At 45.1% G+C, this 18,823-nt stretch overlaps 1 protein-coding gene across 1 annotated transcript in view; it reads left to right on the forward strand.

The window, feature by feature from the left end:
- The window catches only part of C2H7orf31 (chromosome 2 C7orf31 homolog), a 41,143-nt gene that overhangs the window by 18,214 nt on the left and 4,106 nt on the right, over positions 1–18,823 (forward strand). Inside the window, exons 4-8 of the mRNA XM_007071559.2 lie at positions 2,411–2,440; positions 8,241–8,425; positions 11,484–11,572; positions 13,334–13,508; positions 13,776–13,867. Coding sequence (XP_007071621.2) covers positions 2,411–2,440; positions 8,241–8,425; positions 11,484–11,572; positions 13,334–13,508; positions 13,776–13,867 — 571 coding nt within the window. The remainder of the gene's footprint in view (positions 1–2,410; positions 2,441–8,240; positions 8,426–11,483; positions 11,573–13,333; positions 13,509–13,775; positions 13,868–18,823) is intronic.

The raw sequence follows: 18,823 nt of genomic DNA on the forward strand, positions 1-18,823 counted from the left end.
TCAGTGGAGTTACACTCATGTAAAACCAGTGCACCTGAAAGGAGAATCAAGCCCTATGCTGGTATTTACACAATTCCATCTGCCTGTGGCCAGAAAATTAATTTATCTAACTGAAAAGGTGGAAAACCAAATATAGGTATTAGTAGGATGAATAAACTTAAAAATTGCATTTGTGTAAATGCAGTTATTTCTGTAACTGCTTAGTTTCCCAAGGCGGGCACAGTGTCAGGCTCTGAGTTGTAACTAACAAGCATGTCCTGAAAATCCAGGTGGTTACAAAAATAACAGTATGTAAATGATTGTCAGAATTTTACATTTGTTGAAGTCCTATGATCTCTGTAAATATCACACATAAAAAAGAAAAGCAATTATCTTTGTTCATTTTAGTGGAGGCACGAGTTAGCTTGTGATGAAATTTTGTGAGATATCACATCACACAGTGATTATACTGAGTGCTACTGTGTGACATGACCCTCTCCCTACATTTTGTTTAGTGATCAAAAGTGTAATGGCCTTAAAGAGATCCATAACTGACTGTGCCTGGTATTTAAGATATGAAACAGAACTAACAAGGAGATGAATTGTACAGGCTTCTCCAATTCATAGGTTTACAGGAATCCGAGATTATTTCAAAAGGGAAGATATGGAAACTCAGGATTTTAATGATTGGTTGTCCTTCTGGGGCAAGGAGAAAGCCCTAAAAAGAGTTTTGTTTGCCCAGAGAGAAGTAATCTCTCCAGAAGCCTCTCTAGATACACATGCCCATGTGTATGAATGCACCACAAGGAATGCCCATAATATTCCAGTGTTCCTCTTCAGAGATCAGCAGCCCTGTGCAAAAGTCAAATGCGTATACTTTAGATCCTATACTGCCTGACAGACAGCTCTTCATTTAAATAAACAATAATTCATACTAATACCTTATATCGTGCTCTTATACAGTGCTTTTTTATCAGTAGATCTCAAAGCACTCTACAAAGGAAGTCAGTTTCTTATCCCTTTCTTATCCCTATTCTTTACAGATGGGGAAACTGAGGCACAGAGCAGTGACATGACTTGCCCAAGGTCACCCTGCAGGCCAGAGGCTGGAATAGAACCTGGCTATGGGTGCCCCCATAATGACTGATGTGAAGTAATGACATAGCTCTGGGACAGTTAGGTAGTTACTGCGGTGGGTGATGTCCATACTGTTGTCCACACCTGGGGCTTCTCACCTCCAGCAGATCCGCACCGGAGTCCGGTCAGCTGATGTGCTCCTGGCAGTGAGTGGAGAGCCAGGACCCCAGGGAGCAGCAGGGCTGACATTGGGGAGCCCGGGTGGCAGTCCAGGCTGGAAGTCTGTGTAGCAGCGCAGCTCAGAGCGGAGACCATGCAGCAGCCGGGCTGGGGAGCTGGGAGCCAGCTTTCTTGTCAGTTTTACGGCCCTCTTTAGAGACACTGCATTGCCCTACCTACACGGACATAAGCCCTATTTCTCTCTTGGAGGTGGAGTTACTATGTCGCACGACATTTACATCAGCGGGAGCAAGGCTGTAGCGTAGACACTGACATAGGTTGACATAAGCTGCCTTATGTCGGCCTAACTCTATAGTGTAGACCAGTGTTTCCCAAACTTGGGACGCCGCTTGTTCAGGGAAAGCCCCTGGCGGGCCAGGCTGGTTTGTTTACCTGCCACGTCCGCAGGTTTGGCCGATCGCAGCTCCCATTGGCCGCGGTTTGCCGCTGCAGGCCAATGGGGGCTGCAGGAAATGGCATGGGCCAAGAGACGTACCAGCCGCCGCTTCCCGCAGCCCCCATTGGCCTGGAGCGGTGAACAGTGGCCATTGGGAGCCGCGATCGGCCGAACCTGTGGACACGACAGGTAAACAAACCGGCCCGGCCCGCCAGGGGCTTTCCCTGAACAGGTGGCATCCCAAGTTTGGGAAACATCCTCCACCTTACTGCTTTTTAAAAAAAATAAGTCTCTACCATGAAGAATAAAAATTTATCATTGAAAAATGAATATATAATTTCTCTACTAATCCTGTGAATAGAGTGGATATATTTTCAGATTCTTCTGTTTTGCATTACTGATAAAAAGGGTTCCGTTTTTTAAAAGTACTATCGAGTGATGTTTACTAAGGTAGGGCTCGTTACAAGGAAGTATTAGAGGTGATTTTTTTTTCCTGTTTCTTCTAAACTGACACACCCCCACCGCCCATTGAGCTTTCATATTTTGGCACCTAAACATGTAAAGGACTTTCACACCCAGAGACTGATATCAGTGAGAGTATTATCTGTGTTTATTACACATTAATCTGTCTCTAATGTTTGTTGATTGTACTGATTTAGATAAAAAGGAGAGAGGGAATCACAATGAATATGGATCACTCCAAATTAGTCACCTAATATTTTCTTTTCTCTAATACAGGCTTCCTGAACCTCCAGCTAATTCAGTCGAGTAAGTTTATATCATTTATATTGTACCTTTTTCTTTATGCCTTGAAAGAAAGGCAGTTCCTCTATTTTATATCCGCACTGATATAGTTTATGTACTCTGGCAATAGATAAGGGAAAAGTTAGCACTAGGAAAAAAAGAGAGATCTCACTACAGAATGAACACATACAATGGTAAATTTATTAGTGCTTGTCCAAAGCACCCCACCCTCTTAGCAGGTGTTGATCTTGCTGGCTGATGCCTAAGGTCTAAATGCATTTTGCTGACTCACTCTTGCTAGTGCCATGTGATACTTTCTCTGGGTTATGAATGACTTTGTTACGCCTTTGTTTTAGCAAAAGAGATTTGTTGGTGTTAAAATGAGTAACAGCTCCCTGCCACCACAGCTTGTTAGCCTGCCAAAGAGGCCTTTCCCAGCCCTCTTTGCCTTGCGGCTAACACCTGATACACCCTAGCCCCCAAGTCCCTTGGAAGAGCCTGTCACTGACAGAAATACCAAGTCTGCTGTCTCCAAAGAGACAGAATACCCAGCCTGTTGGTTCAGCTGAGCATTTGCACCTTACTCTAACATAACAACATTGAGATGAATTGATAATAAAACAAGAAAAAGTTTAATAATAAAGAACAGAGATTTAAGTGACACTAAGCAAAGATAATAGAAAGAGAAATGGTAACAAATAAAACAAAAGTTTAACTCACTTCTAAGAGACTACATATAACCTTAGCAGGCTCCAACTGTTGTTGAAAGCAATTTTCTCACCTACAGCCATGTCAGGGTTCCCTCCCCACTCTGAACTCTAGGGTACAGATGTGGGGACCCGCATGAAAGACCCCCTAAGCTTATTTCTACTAGCTTAAGTTAAAAACTTCCCCAAGGCACAAATTCCTTTTGTCCTTGGACAGTATGCTGCCACCAACAAGTGATTTAAACAAGCATTCAGGGAGGGCCACTTGGAGCCCTATCTCCCCCAAAATATCCTCCCAAACCCTTACACCCCTGTTCCTGGGGAGGCTTGAGAATAATATCTTAACCAATTGGTTACAAAGTGAGCACAGACCCATCCCTTGAGTCAATACGACACTGAAAAATCAATCAGGTTCTTAAAAGAAGAATTTTATTTAAAGAAAAGGTGAAAGAATCACCTCTGTAAAATCAGGATGAAAGATAACTTTACAGGGTAACAAAAGATTCACAAACACAGAGGAGCTCCCTCTAGGCTTAGTTCAAACTTACAAAAAACAGGAAAAAACCTCCTTCTAGCAAAGGGAAAATTCACAAACTAAAATCAAAAGATAATCTAACACACCTTGCCTTATTTACTTACTCTTTTTGCAATATTGAGACTCATTTTAGGATGATTTTAGGAGAAGGAGTTTTCTGACCTGATGCTTCTCTGCTTCCCCAGAGAACACACAAAGAGCACAACAAAGCCTTCCCCCACCCCCCGATTTGAAAGTATCTTCTTTCCCCATTGGTCCTTTTGGTCAGGCATCAACCAGGTTATTTGAGCTTCTTAACCCCTTACAGGTAAGGAGGAATTCTAGGCTACTCTTAGCTGTATGGTTATGACAAGCCATTTCTCAGTGTCACCAGCGCACATGGCTGGGATCCATCGTTCACAGATGCAAAGAGCACTGACCTCTTTATTCCCTCAGGGATGGATCCAAAATGTCTTTTAGCTTCCCCTTAAATTCCTCAAAGTTTATTGTTTTTGTCAGTAAAGTCAGGATGAACCCCTGGGTTTCAGACTTCAGTGTCTTCCCGTCCTGATTTCACATCCTCGTGTTAATTGGCTCCTCCTGCGTGCCTCCCATGCAAATGAACTGCCCCTTGTCTCTGACATCACCATGCTCAATTTACATTAGAGACAGGGAGATAACTAGTCTCCCTCTTGTCTGGAAGAAAACCTGTTTCTCTGTTTGTTTGGTTACAGGTGTTAAAGCATAATATCAGTAAATATCCATAATGCCTTAGATAGTGTCAAGACACACATTTCACAATGATATGAATGACCACTGTGTCACCAGCTTTCATTTAATATCTTACACGACATTCTTTATAGATAAATATGACAGCAATGTGTTTGTCAGGGTTGATAGAAGTTGCTGTTACATGACATTGAACCCTTTGCCAGTGGGCATGGAAAGGCTTTTATGGTCACACCTCATTACCCCACCTAGATATATGGGCAGGGAGGAGGGGAAGCTCCTGTTTAGTGAAGGAAGTATCTAGGGTATGGACATAGCAGACTAGGTAAAGCCAAGCTTGGTCAGAAAGTCTAAGCCAGCATTTCTCAAATGCAGCCACTGTGGCCACATGCAGCCACCAGGGACTTTTCTTGTGGCCACAGCCTCATGGGCAGTGATTGGATGGGGTGTGGGGAGGAAAGCAGCAGCCCCTCCCGCAGAGTCCCCAGCAGGGGTTGGGCCCAGCCCCGCTCTGGAGAGACAAACTCTGGAGGAGCAGGCAGCCAGTGAGTTCCCCATCTTCCTGGAGGCAGTGGGGTCAAATTTCAGCCCTGGGGTGGTGGACTGCAGGCTCCGGCCACGGAGCTTTGGGCTCTGGCTATGTGGTGGTGGGCTCCATCCCCCGGCCGAAGGGCTTCAAGCTTGGGCCTCGGATCCCAGACTATGGCCATGGGGCTTCGGGCTCCAACCCCCAGGCACTGGGCTCCAGGCTCCAGCCATGGGCTTACCCCCTCCCGCCATTGCCCCGGCCTCTGTTGCTGCCTGACCCACCTCCACATCCAAGGCTTAATTTATCCCCAGACTTCCGGGGCTGAGTAAATCTGCTGTGAAAAGTGATATTTGTATGTTTGTTAATATCACTTTTTACAACAGACTTAGTAGCTAGCTGGGAAGCCGTGGAAAGTGATATTAACATACAAACAACGAGGAGTCTGGTGGCACCTTAAAGACTAACAGATAGAAGATAAAAGGTGCTGCGGGACTCCTCATTGTTTTTGTGGATACAGACTAACATGGCTACCCCTCTGATACTGGCACCATGCATTAACATGCAGGTATCACTTTTCACAGCAGCAGACTTACTAGCTATCAAGTTTTTTAAAAAGCAACCAGAAAAGCAAAAGAAACAGCAACAAAAAATACAAGAACATACAAAGCACCTTATTTGTTGAGGTCCATTAAAGAATAGAGACAACTATACATTATTTTTATTATTAAGTCTGAAAATAAAAAAACCCTACATAAATAAATTATGATTTGGACAAGGGCAGGTGCATATTTATTTGTTTTTCCTAAAGTTAATTAAGTATTTTAGGAAAAATTGTCGGAGCAGCCATCAGCAAGAGTTGGTGGCTGCACTCTGAGGCCACCAAAAATTTGTTGTGAGAACCCGTGGCCAAGCTATTGTTTGTTAGCTTATTGTTGATATTTTAGTTAGTGGAGTACAGCCCCAGAAAAGGGGTGAGGTTGGCCTATACATATTGTGTAGGCTGTGTTTTTTAAAGCAGTTTGGAAAAGGTGTTTGCTCACAATAAGGTGCGTAAACTTTCATGTTAGAGTTTTCTAGAGAACCCAGATCATGCTATTCCCTTATATTGAAATAGAATCCCAGTGTTTGTTTCCCTCAGGACAGATCCCTGGATCTCTGTTATTTCTCTTGTCACAATGTTTTAGGATTTTTTATCTAGGTCTTTGATTTCTTCACCATTCAATAATTGAAAGCTGAAAATAGCAGCCCCAGCCATATGAGAAACACTCAGTGAAATCCCAGTTCTTGGTGTCCAGAGTGGCACTCTCTTTTAGCACCCTCCACCCAGAAAAAACATTTTCTTTGGGCCAGATTTTGAGTTTAGATGCACAGGCCTGGTACCCATTAGCTTCAGTGGGATCTGTACTAGGAGCTGAGGCTAGAATTTGCCCCTCTTTTTCACCTAAAAGTAAACATTAGTAAATGTGACTCACTATGTATAAAGTCCATGCACTTAAAATATTTGATCTTTGAGTTTAGAAGTCATAAGTTCGTTTATTGCCAAAGATCATTATAGCCTGTAAGGAAGCTGCACCTCCTCATTCCTCCTGCTTTTTTTTTAATTTTTTTTTTATGTAAGTTGCTCCAAGTCTTTAGAACACGTTATTTACTAGCTTTCTTCTGCTTGCTAATGTGTCTGATCTTTTCTGCAGTACTGAGTTAAAATTAATATTAGAAGACCTGTTCAGTTTCTATTTGACTTTTTATTTTACATCGATAAAATAGTTGCCAGTTACCATAGTTGAATTGTAGCGTTAAGATGTAAAGCCACCAAAGCAGCTAAGCACTTTGAGGTTGCCTCTATATAGACCAGTGCCCTGATCCAGCAAAGTGACTTCAGTGGGACTACTCATGCTTAACTTCAAGTGCCTGTCTTAAGGGCTTTGCTGGAGTGGGGCCTCCTAGACAATGGTACTGTAAGGGGGGAAAGCGGTAGTGTTCTCCCAACAAGAGGCAGTCAGCAAAACTACAATCCCCTTTTTTCCACACACAGACCTAAGTCTAGAGAAAGAACCTTGATCACACACATGCCAGAGCAGTGCATTACTACTATGCTAGGCCACTAGGCAGGCCTTGTCTTCCCTTCTACTCTCCTCTTTTCCATCCTTCTTTTGGCTGTCTGACAGTACCTCAGTTGATTTCAGTGTTTCTACATTAGATGGCATCTCCCGTCACGAGCCTTCACTCTTCTTACATACTTCGTATGGCCTGTATTTGCTTTTCTGAAGCTTGCACTTCTTAGGTGTGAGGCAGGTGCCTGCTATTTCTGTTGCGATTGGTTTATCCTCTCTTTGTTTTCCTTCCCTCCATACTTTTTTCTGTCACTGTTCCTTGTGTCTAGTTTTTGTCTTGTCCCGCTTCCTCCACCCTGTCCCCCCCCATGCCAGTTCTTGAGTCTGTAGGAAAATACTTTCCCTGAAAGTTTCTCACATGAGTTCTTCAGTCTTTTACTTGCCCTATTGTGGGTACCTGTCTCTGCAGAGCCTCCTGTCATGTACTATTATAGAGACAGGAGCACCTTTGAACAGAGAGGACGGATGTAAAGTTTATGTGTTCATGAGCCTGAAAGGGTAGTGTTACTGTGCAGGCTGAAGCTGTGGGTGACCTCCCCAAGGAAGGCAGCGTAGGCCCAGTTAGAGTTGTAGGTAGCGTGAAGATTATGTTGGTAGGGACCTCTTACAAAATTCTGATCTGGATCTGGGCTCTGATTTCAAACACCACCACCCCCTCCCAAAGTCTTGATTTGGGTCCATCTCTAATTAGCAAGTAGAGATCAGGTCTTCATGCTTCCTCAATTGCAGAGCTGGTCCTAAGGACATGCTAACTATACAATCTTATTTGATGCCCCTTTGCCTGTAGTGGCATCTCCATGGCCCAAATCCTGGCCCCAAGTGTTGCAACTACAAAGAAAAATTATCTTTTTTACATAGGAAGAAGGGGAAGGAACAAAGAGCCTCAGAGGTATGGGGGGGAACAGTGGGAAGTCTTGGTGAGTTAAGGGCAGGAGAGGTTAAAGAAACTAAAGGACCCTCTCCTCTTTGCTTCTCATGCCTCCTCTCAGCTGAGCAATTATTGCATCTCCTTACAAGTGTCTGACAAGCAATGACCCAATATATGTTTTAAACACAGAAGATCAAATTCCTCCCAGGTGTAACTCCAATGACTTCAGCAGAATTATTCCAGGGATGAATTTGGCCCAGTTGGATATACAATATATTGTTTTACTATTAAGACAAATCTATATTTATTTAAAGTAAGGTAACTTTGTTTCTTTCTGCTCTTCTTTCCATCTAAATTCAATCCAAGACAATTATCCCTGCCATTTCCAGTCACACACCCCTACCAGACACACATCTCCAGGTATGCCACATTCCCAAACTTTAAATCACCAGAGGATCAAGACACTGGCATCCAAGCAAGCAACCATCGACCTTTTCATGCCAACGTCCCTATGAAGGCTTATGATGTGATTGTTTTGAGAAAGACCAAAGGTAAAACAGCACTTGGCATTTGTTTGGTGTTCTCAAATGTTTGTGATTTGGTTGAAATGAAGCCAGTGTGTGAAAATAATAGCAACAGAGCTAAGCAGCTTGGCTTAAGCTGGAGCATCGCATGCTGGTGGCAAGCATGCTGTCATCATGGCTCTCGATTTCCTACAAAGGTGAAGCATAAAATTTAGTGTACAATCTTCTCCAGTCATGGGAATAATTATTGGTAGTTACAGGCAGTGAGAGGGGCTAGAAAAAGCTATGGCAGAGATCAAAAGTTTGCAAATCCTGGGCCAAATAAATTCATCCCTGTAGTAGCTCCATTGACCATGATAGTTACACTATGGAAGAGACCAGATGTTTACAAATGGCAGAATGTGCAGTGAGAGGTCACAGGGTACAAAAACATGTGGCAAACTTTTCCAGGCCCCTTGCAGTCTGAGGACTTGTCTACACTTGCAGCACAGCTGTGCCAGTGTAGTGCTTAGTGAAGACGCTACCTAAGCCAACAGGGGAGCTTCTCCCATTGCCGTAGTACTCCACTTCCCTGAGAGGCAGTAGGTTCTATGTTGACAGGAGAAGCCCTCCCATCGACACAGTGCTGTCTCCACCAGGGGTTCAGCTGGTATAACTACATCGCTCGGGAGTGTGGATGAGCGACATAGATATACCAACATCAGTTTGTAGTGTAGACCAGGGCTGAGCTGAAATCCCCACACTCACTGTTTGCGGATGACTCCTGTATGTTTAAACAGTCACTGAACTGTTTATATTTTACCCCACCAAGGTGAAATTATTTCTAACAGCAAACTAATGCTGCTCAGAGAAGCAGTAAATTACTGTTACTCATTACTCACATTGAGTAGCATCTTACTCCACAATGGTCCCAGTGGGATTCAATGCGAGTAAGGGGCTCAGAATCTGGCCCAGGGCTCTGGTAAAATGTAGTGCTCTGGCTTTGCCCCCGTTTCTCCAGATCACAATCTCTTTGTTGAAGCGTGTATGCTTTTTGCAGCTCTCTTGTCTGGGTTAACTAGCACATGTGTTGTCATTAGCACCCCATCGCATTTAGGTGTGGGGGCAGGATGGACATTTCTTTTCCAGAATAGCAGGACTCTTGGTGCAGTTGCCAGCTTCTCTGTTCCATGTCTGTGCGAGCCAAGCACAGTTTGGCACTCTCTGTTTAAAAGAGAAGCAGCATTTGCTGGAGTGATAAGAAGCCGATGACATTAAGCAGCAGGTCAATTTGCATTAATCAGCCACCTTCCCTAGTCACTGTCACTGTGCTGAACAGTGATGTTTAAGAGGGTTGTATGATATGGGGCTACTTTGGTCAGCCATAAACAAAACCTTTTCACAAAAAGCGTATAACATTGGAAGTACTTTTTTTTACCTCTCTTCCGCTTTTTACAGTTCTCCATTCAAACTAAACAATGCTAATCAGATGTGTGGAGGTGGGTTTGCAAAACCTATTTTCGCTCAACGGGGATCATTGGAAGCCTTGGTCTATTCCCAACAAAGTTTATCGGGTTAAGAATTACTTTAGAAGCAGCAAATGACTGCTCTTCGAAAATTCTTTGACTTTATTCGTTGTTCCCTCTGTATGATCTTACTTATATGGGCAAGCTGGGACAAAAACTTATTTACTGCAGTTTGCTTTTAGTTGGGGAGATGGAAATCTAGATTGAGGACTCAGGTAACCTAGACTGAACTTGGGTGGCTTTTATCATTTTAACGATATAAAGAATACTTTGGGTGATTGTAGCGGGGCGGTTACCCTGCTCCTGGGATAAAAGGAGTGAGAACAGCTGAGGGAGGCTGACTAGGTAGCTGGCCACAGCTGGCCTTGGTAAGAGGGCTGTGAGAGTCTCCCTGGAGTGAGAAGGACCTAGCTGCCTGGGAGAGACAGGGTACCTTCAACAGAGCAGTGCTGGGGAAGGGGCAGGCTGAGCTGGGGTGTTCAAGCCTGGCTACCTTCCAGGCTGCGGCCTGGCAGGAAGGCCTAAGGAGGTACTGGGGCTGCAGGGAGACAGCTGGGGGCTAGAAAGATCACAGGTCCAACCCCCTTGCCAATGATGAGTGGCCATTATAGACTGCAGTTTTCCCCAGAGAAAGGGGGCTAGATGACAACTGGCAGTAGCCACTGAGGCAAGGTGGGCATCCTGGGAGGAGAGACCCAGATAAGGGGGCCTGAAGTGCCCGAAGTATAAGTGGTGGAGAGTGATGAGGAAGCAGATACCGGTAGGGAGAAACCGGCCAGCAGGAGGCGCTCCGAGGCTGGAAAGAGCTAATTCCCGGGCAACCAGCAGGAGGTGCCGCGTCGGTGAGTCGGCGGCTTACTACAGTGATATTCGCAAAGGTATTAGGCACCAAACTCCCATTGACTTGACTTGATTTCTGGGGGAGTTAGGTGCAGGAAGGCCACACAGCAGAGCCAGGATCAGAACTAAGGGCTTGTCTACACTTGCAGCACTTCAGCTGCGCCACTGTAGCGCTTAGTGAAGATGCTACCTATGCCGACGGGAGAGCTTTTCCCATCACCGTAGATACTCCCCCTCCCCGAGAGGCAGTAGTTATTTTGACAGGAAAAGCTCTCCCATCGTCACAGTGTCACTCCCACACCGGGAGTTCAGTCAGTATAACTGTATCACTCCATACCCCTGAGTGATGTCATTATAGCGATATGAATTTGTAGCATAGACCGGGGCTCAGTTGTTCTAGGCCTGTGCTCAGTCAATTAGGCTACTTCATTGATCAGTGGCATTCAGTTCCACCTCTGGAAGAGGTTTTATGGGCAGAGGCCCAACATTCTAATTCACCAGTTCTTATTTATCCTGTAGTGTTTTGTACTTGTAAAACTATACAGTGAGAATGCAGCGAGAGTCTTGCCAAATTGGTGTCAATTTGCATTAAACAAGAGCCCTTGCAATAAAACCCAACCCAGAGAGGATGATTTGTGTACAAACCTCAGCCACCAATGAACTTTTCTCTCTTCTTCTGTCCCTGGCTCTGCCTGATGGATATTACACTATAGCCTGTTATTTTTTTCTCAACCATTTAGGTAATCCATATAGACATGAAGTCATCAACATTTCATCGGACTCCCAGAAGGAGGCCTTGCATTGGCCAGGACAACATGCATACTTTCATGTAGGTAGTTGTTCCTGTGATTAGGAAAATTTAAATTTTTTATCAAACAAAACCAAACCCTCGTAAAACTGATTTAGAAGAAATTAAGATGCCTGACTGCATTTCAAATTAATTGCCGTTACAAACCCATTCAAGACCTGAATACAGCACAGTGTAGTCAAAACAAACAGCCGTCATTTTAGGAGAGATCTTTCATTCATCAAAAATCCATGTAAATAAGATCAGAAGCTAAGAGAGGCTGTCAGGCTAAAGGCTCTTTTTGATTTAAGGGATAAAAATCCAGTGCCCAGTCTAGTACCCCAGAGACATGTAGGAGGAGGAATTTCTCATGCTAGATTAACAAAGTGGCCAGTGAGCCACTCCTCTGCAGCCCCTCATGACTGGAGGATCTGTGTAGCAGCAGATACTCTTTTGCCTTGTTCCCTGGTCCTGTCCTCATGCTGCCATACAGGGAGCCCCTCCCAGCAGAGCTCGTCTCCATGCTGTGCAAGAAGTGCACCTCCCCTACACAGATCTCTGAATCCAGCTCTGCCTTACATAGCTGAAGCACACTGGTTCCATCGCGGGGGGATCCTGCGTGAACACAGAATGAGTGGATGGATTTGCCCCTAAGTGTTAGGGCTCAGGAACAGCGGAGGCTCCCTCAGGGGCCACAGGTGCCCAAACCGTGGCCCTGCCCCCCACCCCACACCACCCCCACACCACCCCTTCTCCCCAAAGCTACGCCCCAACACCACCCCTTCTCCCCAAGCCTTCGCGTTCACACCGCCCCTTCTCCCTGAGCACACACTAGGGATGCCAACCCTACAGGATTGTCCTGGAGTGTCCAGGAATTAAAGATTAATCTTTAATTAAAGATTATGTCATGTGATGAAATCTCCAGGAATTCATCCAACCAAAATTGGCAACCCTAGGCCACACCCTTGTGCCACCTCTTTCCCTCAAGACCCAGCCCCTCACTCACTCCTCTCCACCTCGTTGCTTGTCCTTACAGATGGTAAAAAATGGGAGGGGCTTAGCCCTCCCACTTTTAAAAGTGACGAGGTCATGGCCCCCGACCCGTCCTGTTCCAGCACTTGTGTTAAGGCTTCTGCTACTGTTTGTCTTCGGATGAATAGAAAGACCAGGTCTCTGCTCAGCCTAAGTTAGATGAAAAACATACATGAGACAAGATGAAGAGTATAGGGAGGCCAGTGGTAAACAAAAGGAAGATACAGATACAGCTTTTGGGGATGCAGTTTCCTATGGATATTGAGAGATACAAGCCTGTTGACTTGACAATCCCTATGAAGCACCCTGTTAATATGAATGCGTATGAATGGTACGTAGAGTCCAGCCTACTGTGTCCTTGAAAATATGAGAGCAAGGAAGAGCCTCACATGAAGATTTTAAATCGAAGTGTATTTCAGATGAATTATGCAGATGTTAAATATTCTAATTAGACTGTAATGCAGGGCTGAATTCCAGTGGTGCAGAACTACGCCCATGAGTAATTCCATCAGGTAAACTTAACAGAAAGATTGCTGGATGAAGAGTGTGGAAAATTGCTCACAAGAGTAAGGGGTGCATAGGCCCTTTCTAGAAATATATTTATGTCCAACTCACCCATGCTACCACTTAATGTTTCCTAAAAAGACCATATTTTCTGATCTTTTTCATATCAGAACTTTAAAATACGTACAGATACCCCATGTCTTAAAGACACCTCACCTAGATGCAGCAAGATTTTTATACTTTACCTATTTTATTTTTTCCCTCCAGTTTCCTAAATTTGTTGAGGGAAGCAGTCAGATATACTATCCAAAGCCACCAAAGACTGTGGCTCCAAACGCTACATGCAACCCACTGGAACCTAATCTCTCTTCAAGGACAACCAATATGCTGCGAAATGTAGAGAGGGCCCAGTGGATAACAACATATAACCTCGATTTCACAGGTATGCATTATTTTTAATAGAAACGAATAGAGATAAAGAAGAACAGATAACATGATGTCAGCAGAAGGGTTTAGCCAATGGATTTAGTTTTCCATTTTTGAGTCCTATTTCAAGATTTGGGGTATTTTTAAAAAGCAGCTGCATATAAGATAAATGTTACACAGGGTAACAGTTATTTGAGTTTTTCCACACACGTGACTAAACATTTCTTCTCATTTGTCTAACCAAAGCAGACTAGAAAATAAAATAAAATATGTTTCCATTAAGGTAGAGGTCCCATGAACCCCCTTGTACTGGATGATTACAACATGAAGTTAATTGGCAGAGTAACTGGAGAATTAGGGGAAGACGTGGAACTGGTAAGTACTGCAATCACTAAGAACCTCATCCTGCAACCAGACATAGCTTTCACGAACAGGAGTAGACCCAGATATGACTTGCAGTAGTAGCCCCAGTAATGTGTGTTTACAAGATCAGGTTCACTCTAAACTGGAGATAAATTATTCATAAGTTAAAATCAGTGGTCGTCTATTTTGTAGACAGAAGTTGTATAATGTATCAAAGATGTGTTCAATTACTAGTTTTCTTGATTGTGACTCTCGGCTTAGTTGAATTTTCTCTCTCATCTTTCAAAGCTGTCACCAGCACATGGCAACACTTTACAGTACCTTTTGCCTCTATAAACATTAGTAATGCCACCTTTAAAATCAGAAGGGAGGTCTCTTGTGAGTGGTGCACCAGTGCAGAGGCTGAAACGCATTGGGTCAGATCCTAAGCTAGTGTAAATCAGCGTAGCTCCATTGAAGCCACCAGCTGAGGATCTGGCCTATGGCCTTTATCAGACTCGGTCTTTCCTGATAACATGTAGACTTGGCTTCCATTTGGTAAAAGTCCATGTAGCATCACATGTTATTGTTTGTCTACCAAGAAGAACCAGCTGAGGTTTTTGAGATAGTTTTCCATTCTGCTACTTTCATGTGAGTAATTTGCCTTTTTATTTTAAGGTGAATCAAGAATGTACAATTCCTTCAAAGTTCTCTGATTCTATTTTAAAGTGCAGTTCTATTCTGCAAAGGGTAAAATGGCTTTGGGAGGTTCCATGTTTATTGTCTCAATAATTTTAATATTAAATGTGCTCAGGATACAAGTAAAAATGTGTTTTCATAACTGCCAGCCATGCAAACTAAACATCGGATATGAAAATCAAGCTGAATTGCTCTCTTCTCATGCATCATTACCTATAATAAATGTTCTGCAGGCCAATTTATGCCCTCAGTGACACACATGCAGTCCCATTGTCTTCAGTGACTTTGCACAGGTGTAATTGATTGGAACTATGTAAAGTATTCTGTTGATAATGCACAAGAAGGAACCGATTCCAATTCACTGTCCCACAGCTGTGCTGGCTCTGCAGTGCTAGCAAGAGTAAAGAAGTTATTCAAACTCCTTTTGTCACTAAAAGATTCAGATGATTTTGAATGCACACATGAAGCGGATCTATTGAGTGAGACAGTACCATTTTTTACAAAGTCAGTTTTAAGAGTAGAAACAGATAACATTTTCAAAAGCATTTAAGTTACTTGGGCTCCTAAATCCCATTTTTAAAAGTGACTCAGTCACTAAGGGTATGTCTACACTATGAAATTAGGTCGAATTTATAGAAGTCATTTTTTTAGAAATCGTTTTTATATAGTCGATTGTGTGTGTCCCCACACAAAATGCTCTAAGTGCATTAACTCGGCGGAGTGTGTCCACAGTACCTAGGCTAGCGTCGACTTCTGGAGTGTTGCTCTGTGGGTAGCTATCCCACAGTTCCCACAGTCTCCACTGCCCATTGGAATTCTGGGTTGAGATCCCAATGCCTGATGGGGCAAAAAACATGGTCGCGGGTGGTTCTGGGTACATGTCATCAGGCCCTCCCTCCGTCCCTCCCTCTGCGAAAGCAACGGCAGACAATTGTTTTGCGCCTTTTTTCCTCAGTTACTTGTGCAGACGCCATACCATGGCAAGCATGGAGCCCGCTCAGCTCACTGTCACCGTATGTCTCCTGGGTGCTGGCAGACGTGGTACTGCATTGCTACACAGCAGCAGCAACCCATTGCCTTGTGGCAGCAGACGGTGCAATAGGCCTGAAAACCATCCTCATCGTGTCTGAGGTGCTCCTGGCCGCCTCGGTAAGGTCAGTCAGGAGCACCTGGGCAGATACGGGCGCAGGGACTAAATTAGGAGTGACTCGACCAGGTCATTCTCTTTAGTCCTGCAGGCACTCCTATTGTACCATCTTATGGTGAGCAGGCAGGAGATGAGGATGGCTAGCAGTCCTATTGCAACATCTTCTGCTGCGCAGCCAGGAGATGTGGATGGCTTGCAGTCCTACTTCACCATCTGCTGCCAGCCAAAGATGTAAAAGATAGATGGAGTGGATCAAAACAAGAAATAGACCAGATTTGTTTTCTATTCATTTGCTCTCCCCCCCATCCCTCCCCCTCCCTCCGTGAAATCAACGGCCGACAATCGTTTTCGTGAGGTCTGTCAGGGGCACCTTGAAAACTTTAATGGAGATTCATTCCTGCCTGAAATATCAGAGGGAGGGATAGCTTAGTGGATTGAGCATTGACCTGCTAAACCCAGGGTTTTGAGTTCAATCCTTGAGGGGGCCATTCTGCATGACAGTTGTTTTTGTTTCTCCTTGATGTAAAGTCATCCCCTTTGTTGATTTTAATTCCCTGTAAGCCATGTCGTCAGTCGCCCCTCCTTCCGTCAGACCAACGGCAGACAATCGTTCCGCGCCTTTTTTCTGCGCAGATGCCATACCACAGCAAGCATGGAGCCCGCTCAGATCACTTTGGCAATTAGGAGCACATTAAACACCACGCGCATTATCCAGCAGTATATGCAGCACCAGAACCTGGCAAAGTGAAACCGGGCGAGTAGGCGATGTCAGTGTGGTGTTGAGAGTGATGAGGACATGGACACAGACTTCTCTCAAAGCACGGGCCCTGGCAATGTGGGCATCATGGTGCTAATGGGGCAGGTTCATGCTGTGGAACACCGATTCTGGGCTCAGGAAACAAGCACAGACTGGTGGGACCGCATAGTGTTGCGGGTCTGGGACAATTCCCAGTGGCTGCGAAACTTTCGCATGCATAAGGGCACTTTCATGGAACTTTGTGACTTGCTTTCCCCTGCCCTGAAGTGCATGAATACCAAGATGAGAGCAGCCCTCACAGTTGAGAAGTGAGTGGCAATACCCCTGTGGAAGATTGCAATGCCAGACAGCTACCGGTCAGGCGGGAATCAATTTGGAGTGGGCAAATCTACTGTGGGGGCTGCTGTGATGCAAGTAGCCAACGCAATCAAAGATCTGCTGATATCAAGGGTAGTGACCCTGGGAAATGTGCAGATCATAGTGGATGGCTTTGCTACAATGGGATTCCCTAACTGTGGTTGGGCCATAGACGAAACCATATTCCTATCTTGGCACCGGAGCACCAAGCCGGCGAGTACATAAACCGCAAGGGGTACTTTTCAATAGTGCTGCAAGCACTGGTGGATCACAAGGGACGTTTCACCAACATCAACGTGGGATGGCTGGGAAAGGTACATGACGCTCGCATCTTCAGGAACTCTGGTCTGTTTCAAAAGCTGCAGGAAGGGACTTTATTCCTAGACCAGAAAATAACCGTTGGGGATGTTGAAATGCCTATAGTTATCCTTGGGGACCCAGCCTACCCCTTAATGCCATGGCTCATGAAGCCATACACAGGCAGCCTGCACAGTAGTCAGGAGCTATTCAACTACAGGCTGAGCAAGTGCAGAATGGTGGTAGAATGTGCATTTGGACGTTTAAAAGCGCGCTGGCGCAGTTTACTGACTCGGTTAGACCTCAGCAAAACCAATATTCCCACTATTATTACTGCTTGCTGTGCGCTCCACAATACCTGTGAGAGTAAGGGGGAGACGTTTATGGTGGGGTGGGAGGTTGAGGCAAATTGCCTGGCTGCTGGTTACGCGCAGCCCGACACCAGGGCGGTTAGAAGAGCACAGGAGGGCGCAGTGCGCATCAGAGAAGCTTTGAAGACCAGTTTCATGACTGGCCAGGCTACGGTGTGAAAGTTCTGTTTGTTTCTCCTTGATGAAACCCCCTGCCCCTTGGTTCACTCTACTTCCCTGTAAGCTAACCACCCTCCCCTTCTCCCGTCGATCATCACTTGCAGAGACAATAAAGTCATTGTTGCTTCACATTCATGCATTCTTTATTAATTCATCACACAAATAGTGGGATAACTGCCAAGGTAGCCTGGGAGGGGTGGTGAAGGAGAGAAGCACCAGGAGGGGTGGTGGAGGAGGGAAGGACAAGGCCACACAGCACTTTAAAAGTTTAAAACTTATTGAACGCCATTGAATGCTGTTGCTAGGGCAATCCTCTGGGGTGGAGTGGCTGGGTGGCCGGAGGCCCCCCCCACCACGTTCTTGGGCATCTGGGTGAGGAGGCTATGGAACTTGGGGAGGAGGGCGGTCGGTTACACAGGGGCTGTAGCGACTGTCTGTGCTCCAGCTGCTTTTCCTGCAGCTCAACGATATGCTGCAGCATATTAGTTTGACCCTCCAACAGCCTCAGCATTGAATCCTGCGTCCTCCCATCACGCTGCCGCCACCTTTCAGCTTCAGCCCTCTCTTCAGCCTGCCACTTACTCTCTTCAGCCCGTCACCTCTCCTCCCGGTCATTTTGTGCTTTCCTGCACTCTGACATTGTCTGCCTCCACACATTCGTCTGTGCTCTGTCAGTGTGGGAAGACAGCATGAGCTCAGAGAACATTTCATCGCGAGTGCGTTTTTTTCGCCTTCTAATCTTCACTAGCCTCTGGGAAGGAGACGATCCTTGAAACACATGCAACTGGTGGAGGGGGAAAAAAAGGGACAGTGGTATTTAAAAAGACATTTTATAGAACAATGGGTACACTCTTTCACGGTAAATCTTGCTGTTAACATTACATACAAAGCACATGTGCTTTCGTTCCAAGGTCGCATTTTGCCTCCCCCCACCACGTGGGTAGCCCCTCACCCCTTCCCCCTCCCCGTGGCTAACAGCAGGGAACATTTCTGTTCAGCCACAGGCAAACAGCCCAGCAGGAACGGGCACCTCTGAATGTCCCCTTAAGAAAACCACCCTATTTCAACCAGGTGACCATGAATGATATCACTCTCCTGAGGATAACACAGAGAGATAAAAAACGGATGTTGTTTGAATGCCAGCAAACATACACTGCAATGCTTTGTTCTACAATGATTCCCGAGTATGTGCTACTGGTCTG

This window comes from Chelonia mydas, chromosome 2 (assembly GCF_015237465.2).
Source record: "Chelonia mydas isolate rCheMyd1 chromosome 2, rCheMyd1.pri.v2, whole genome shotgun sequence".
NCBI classification, from domain to species: domain Eukaryota; kingdom Metazoa; phylum Chordata; order Testudines; family Cheloniidae; genus Chelonia; species Chelonia mydas.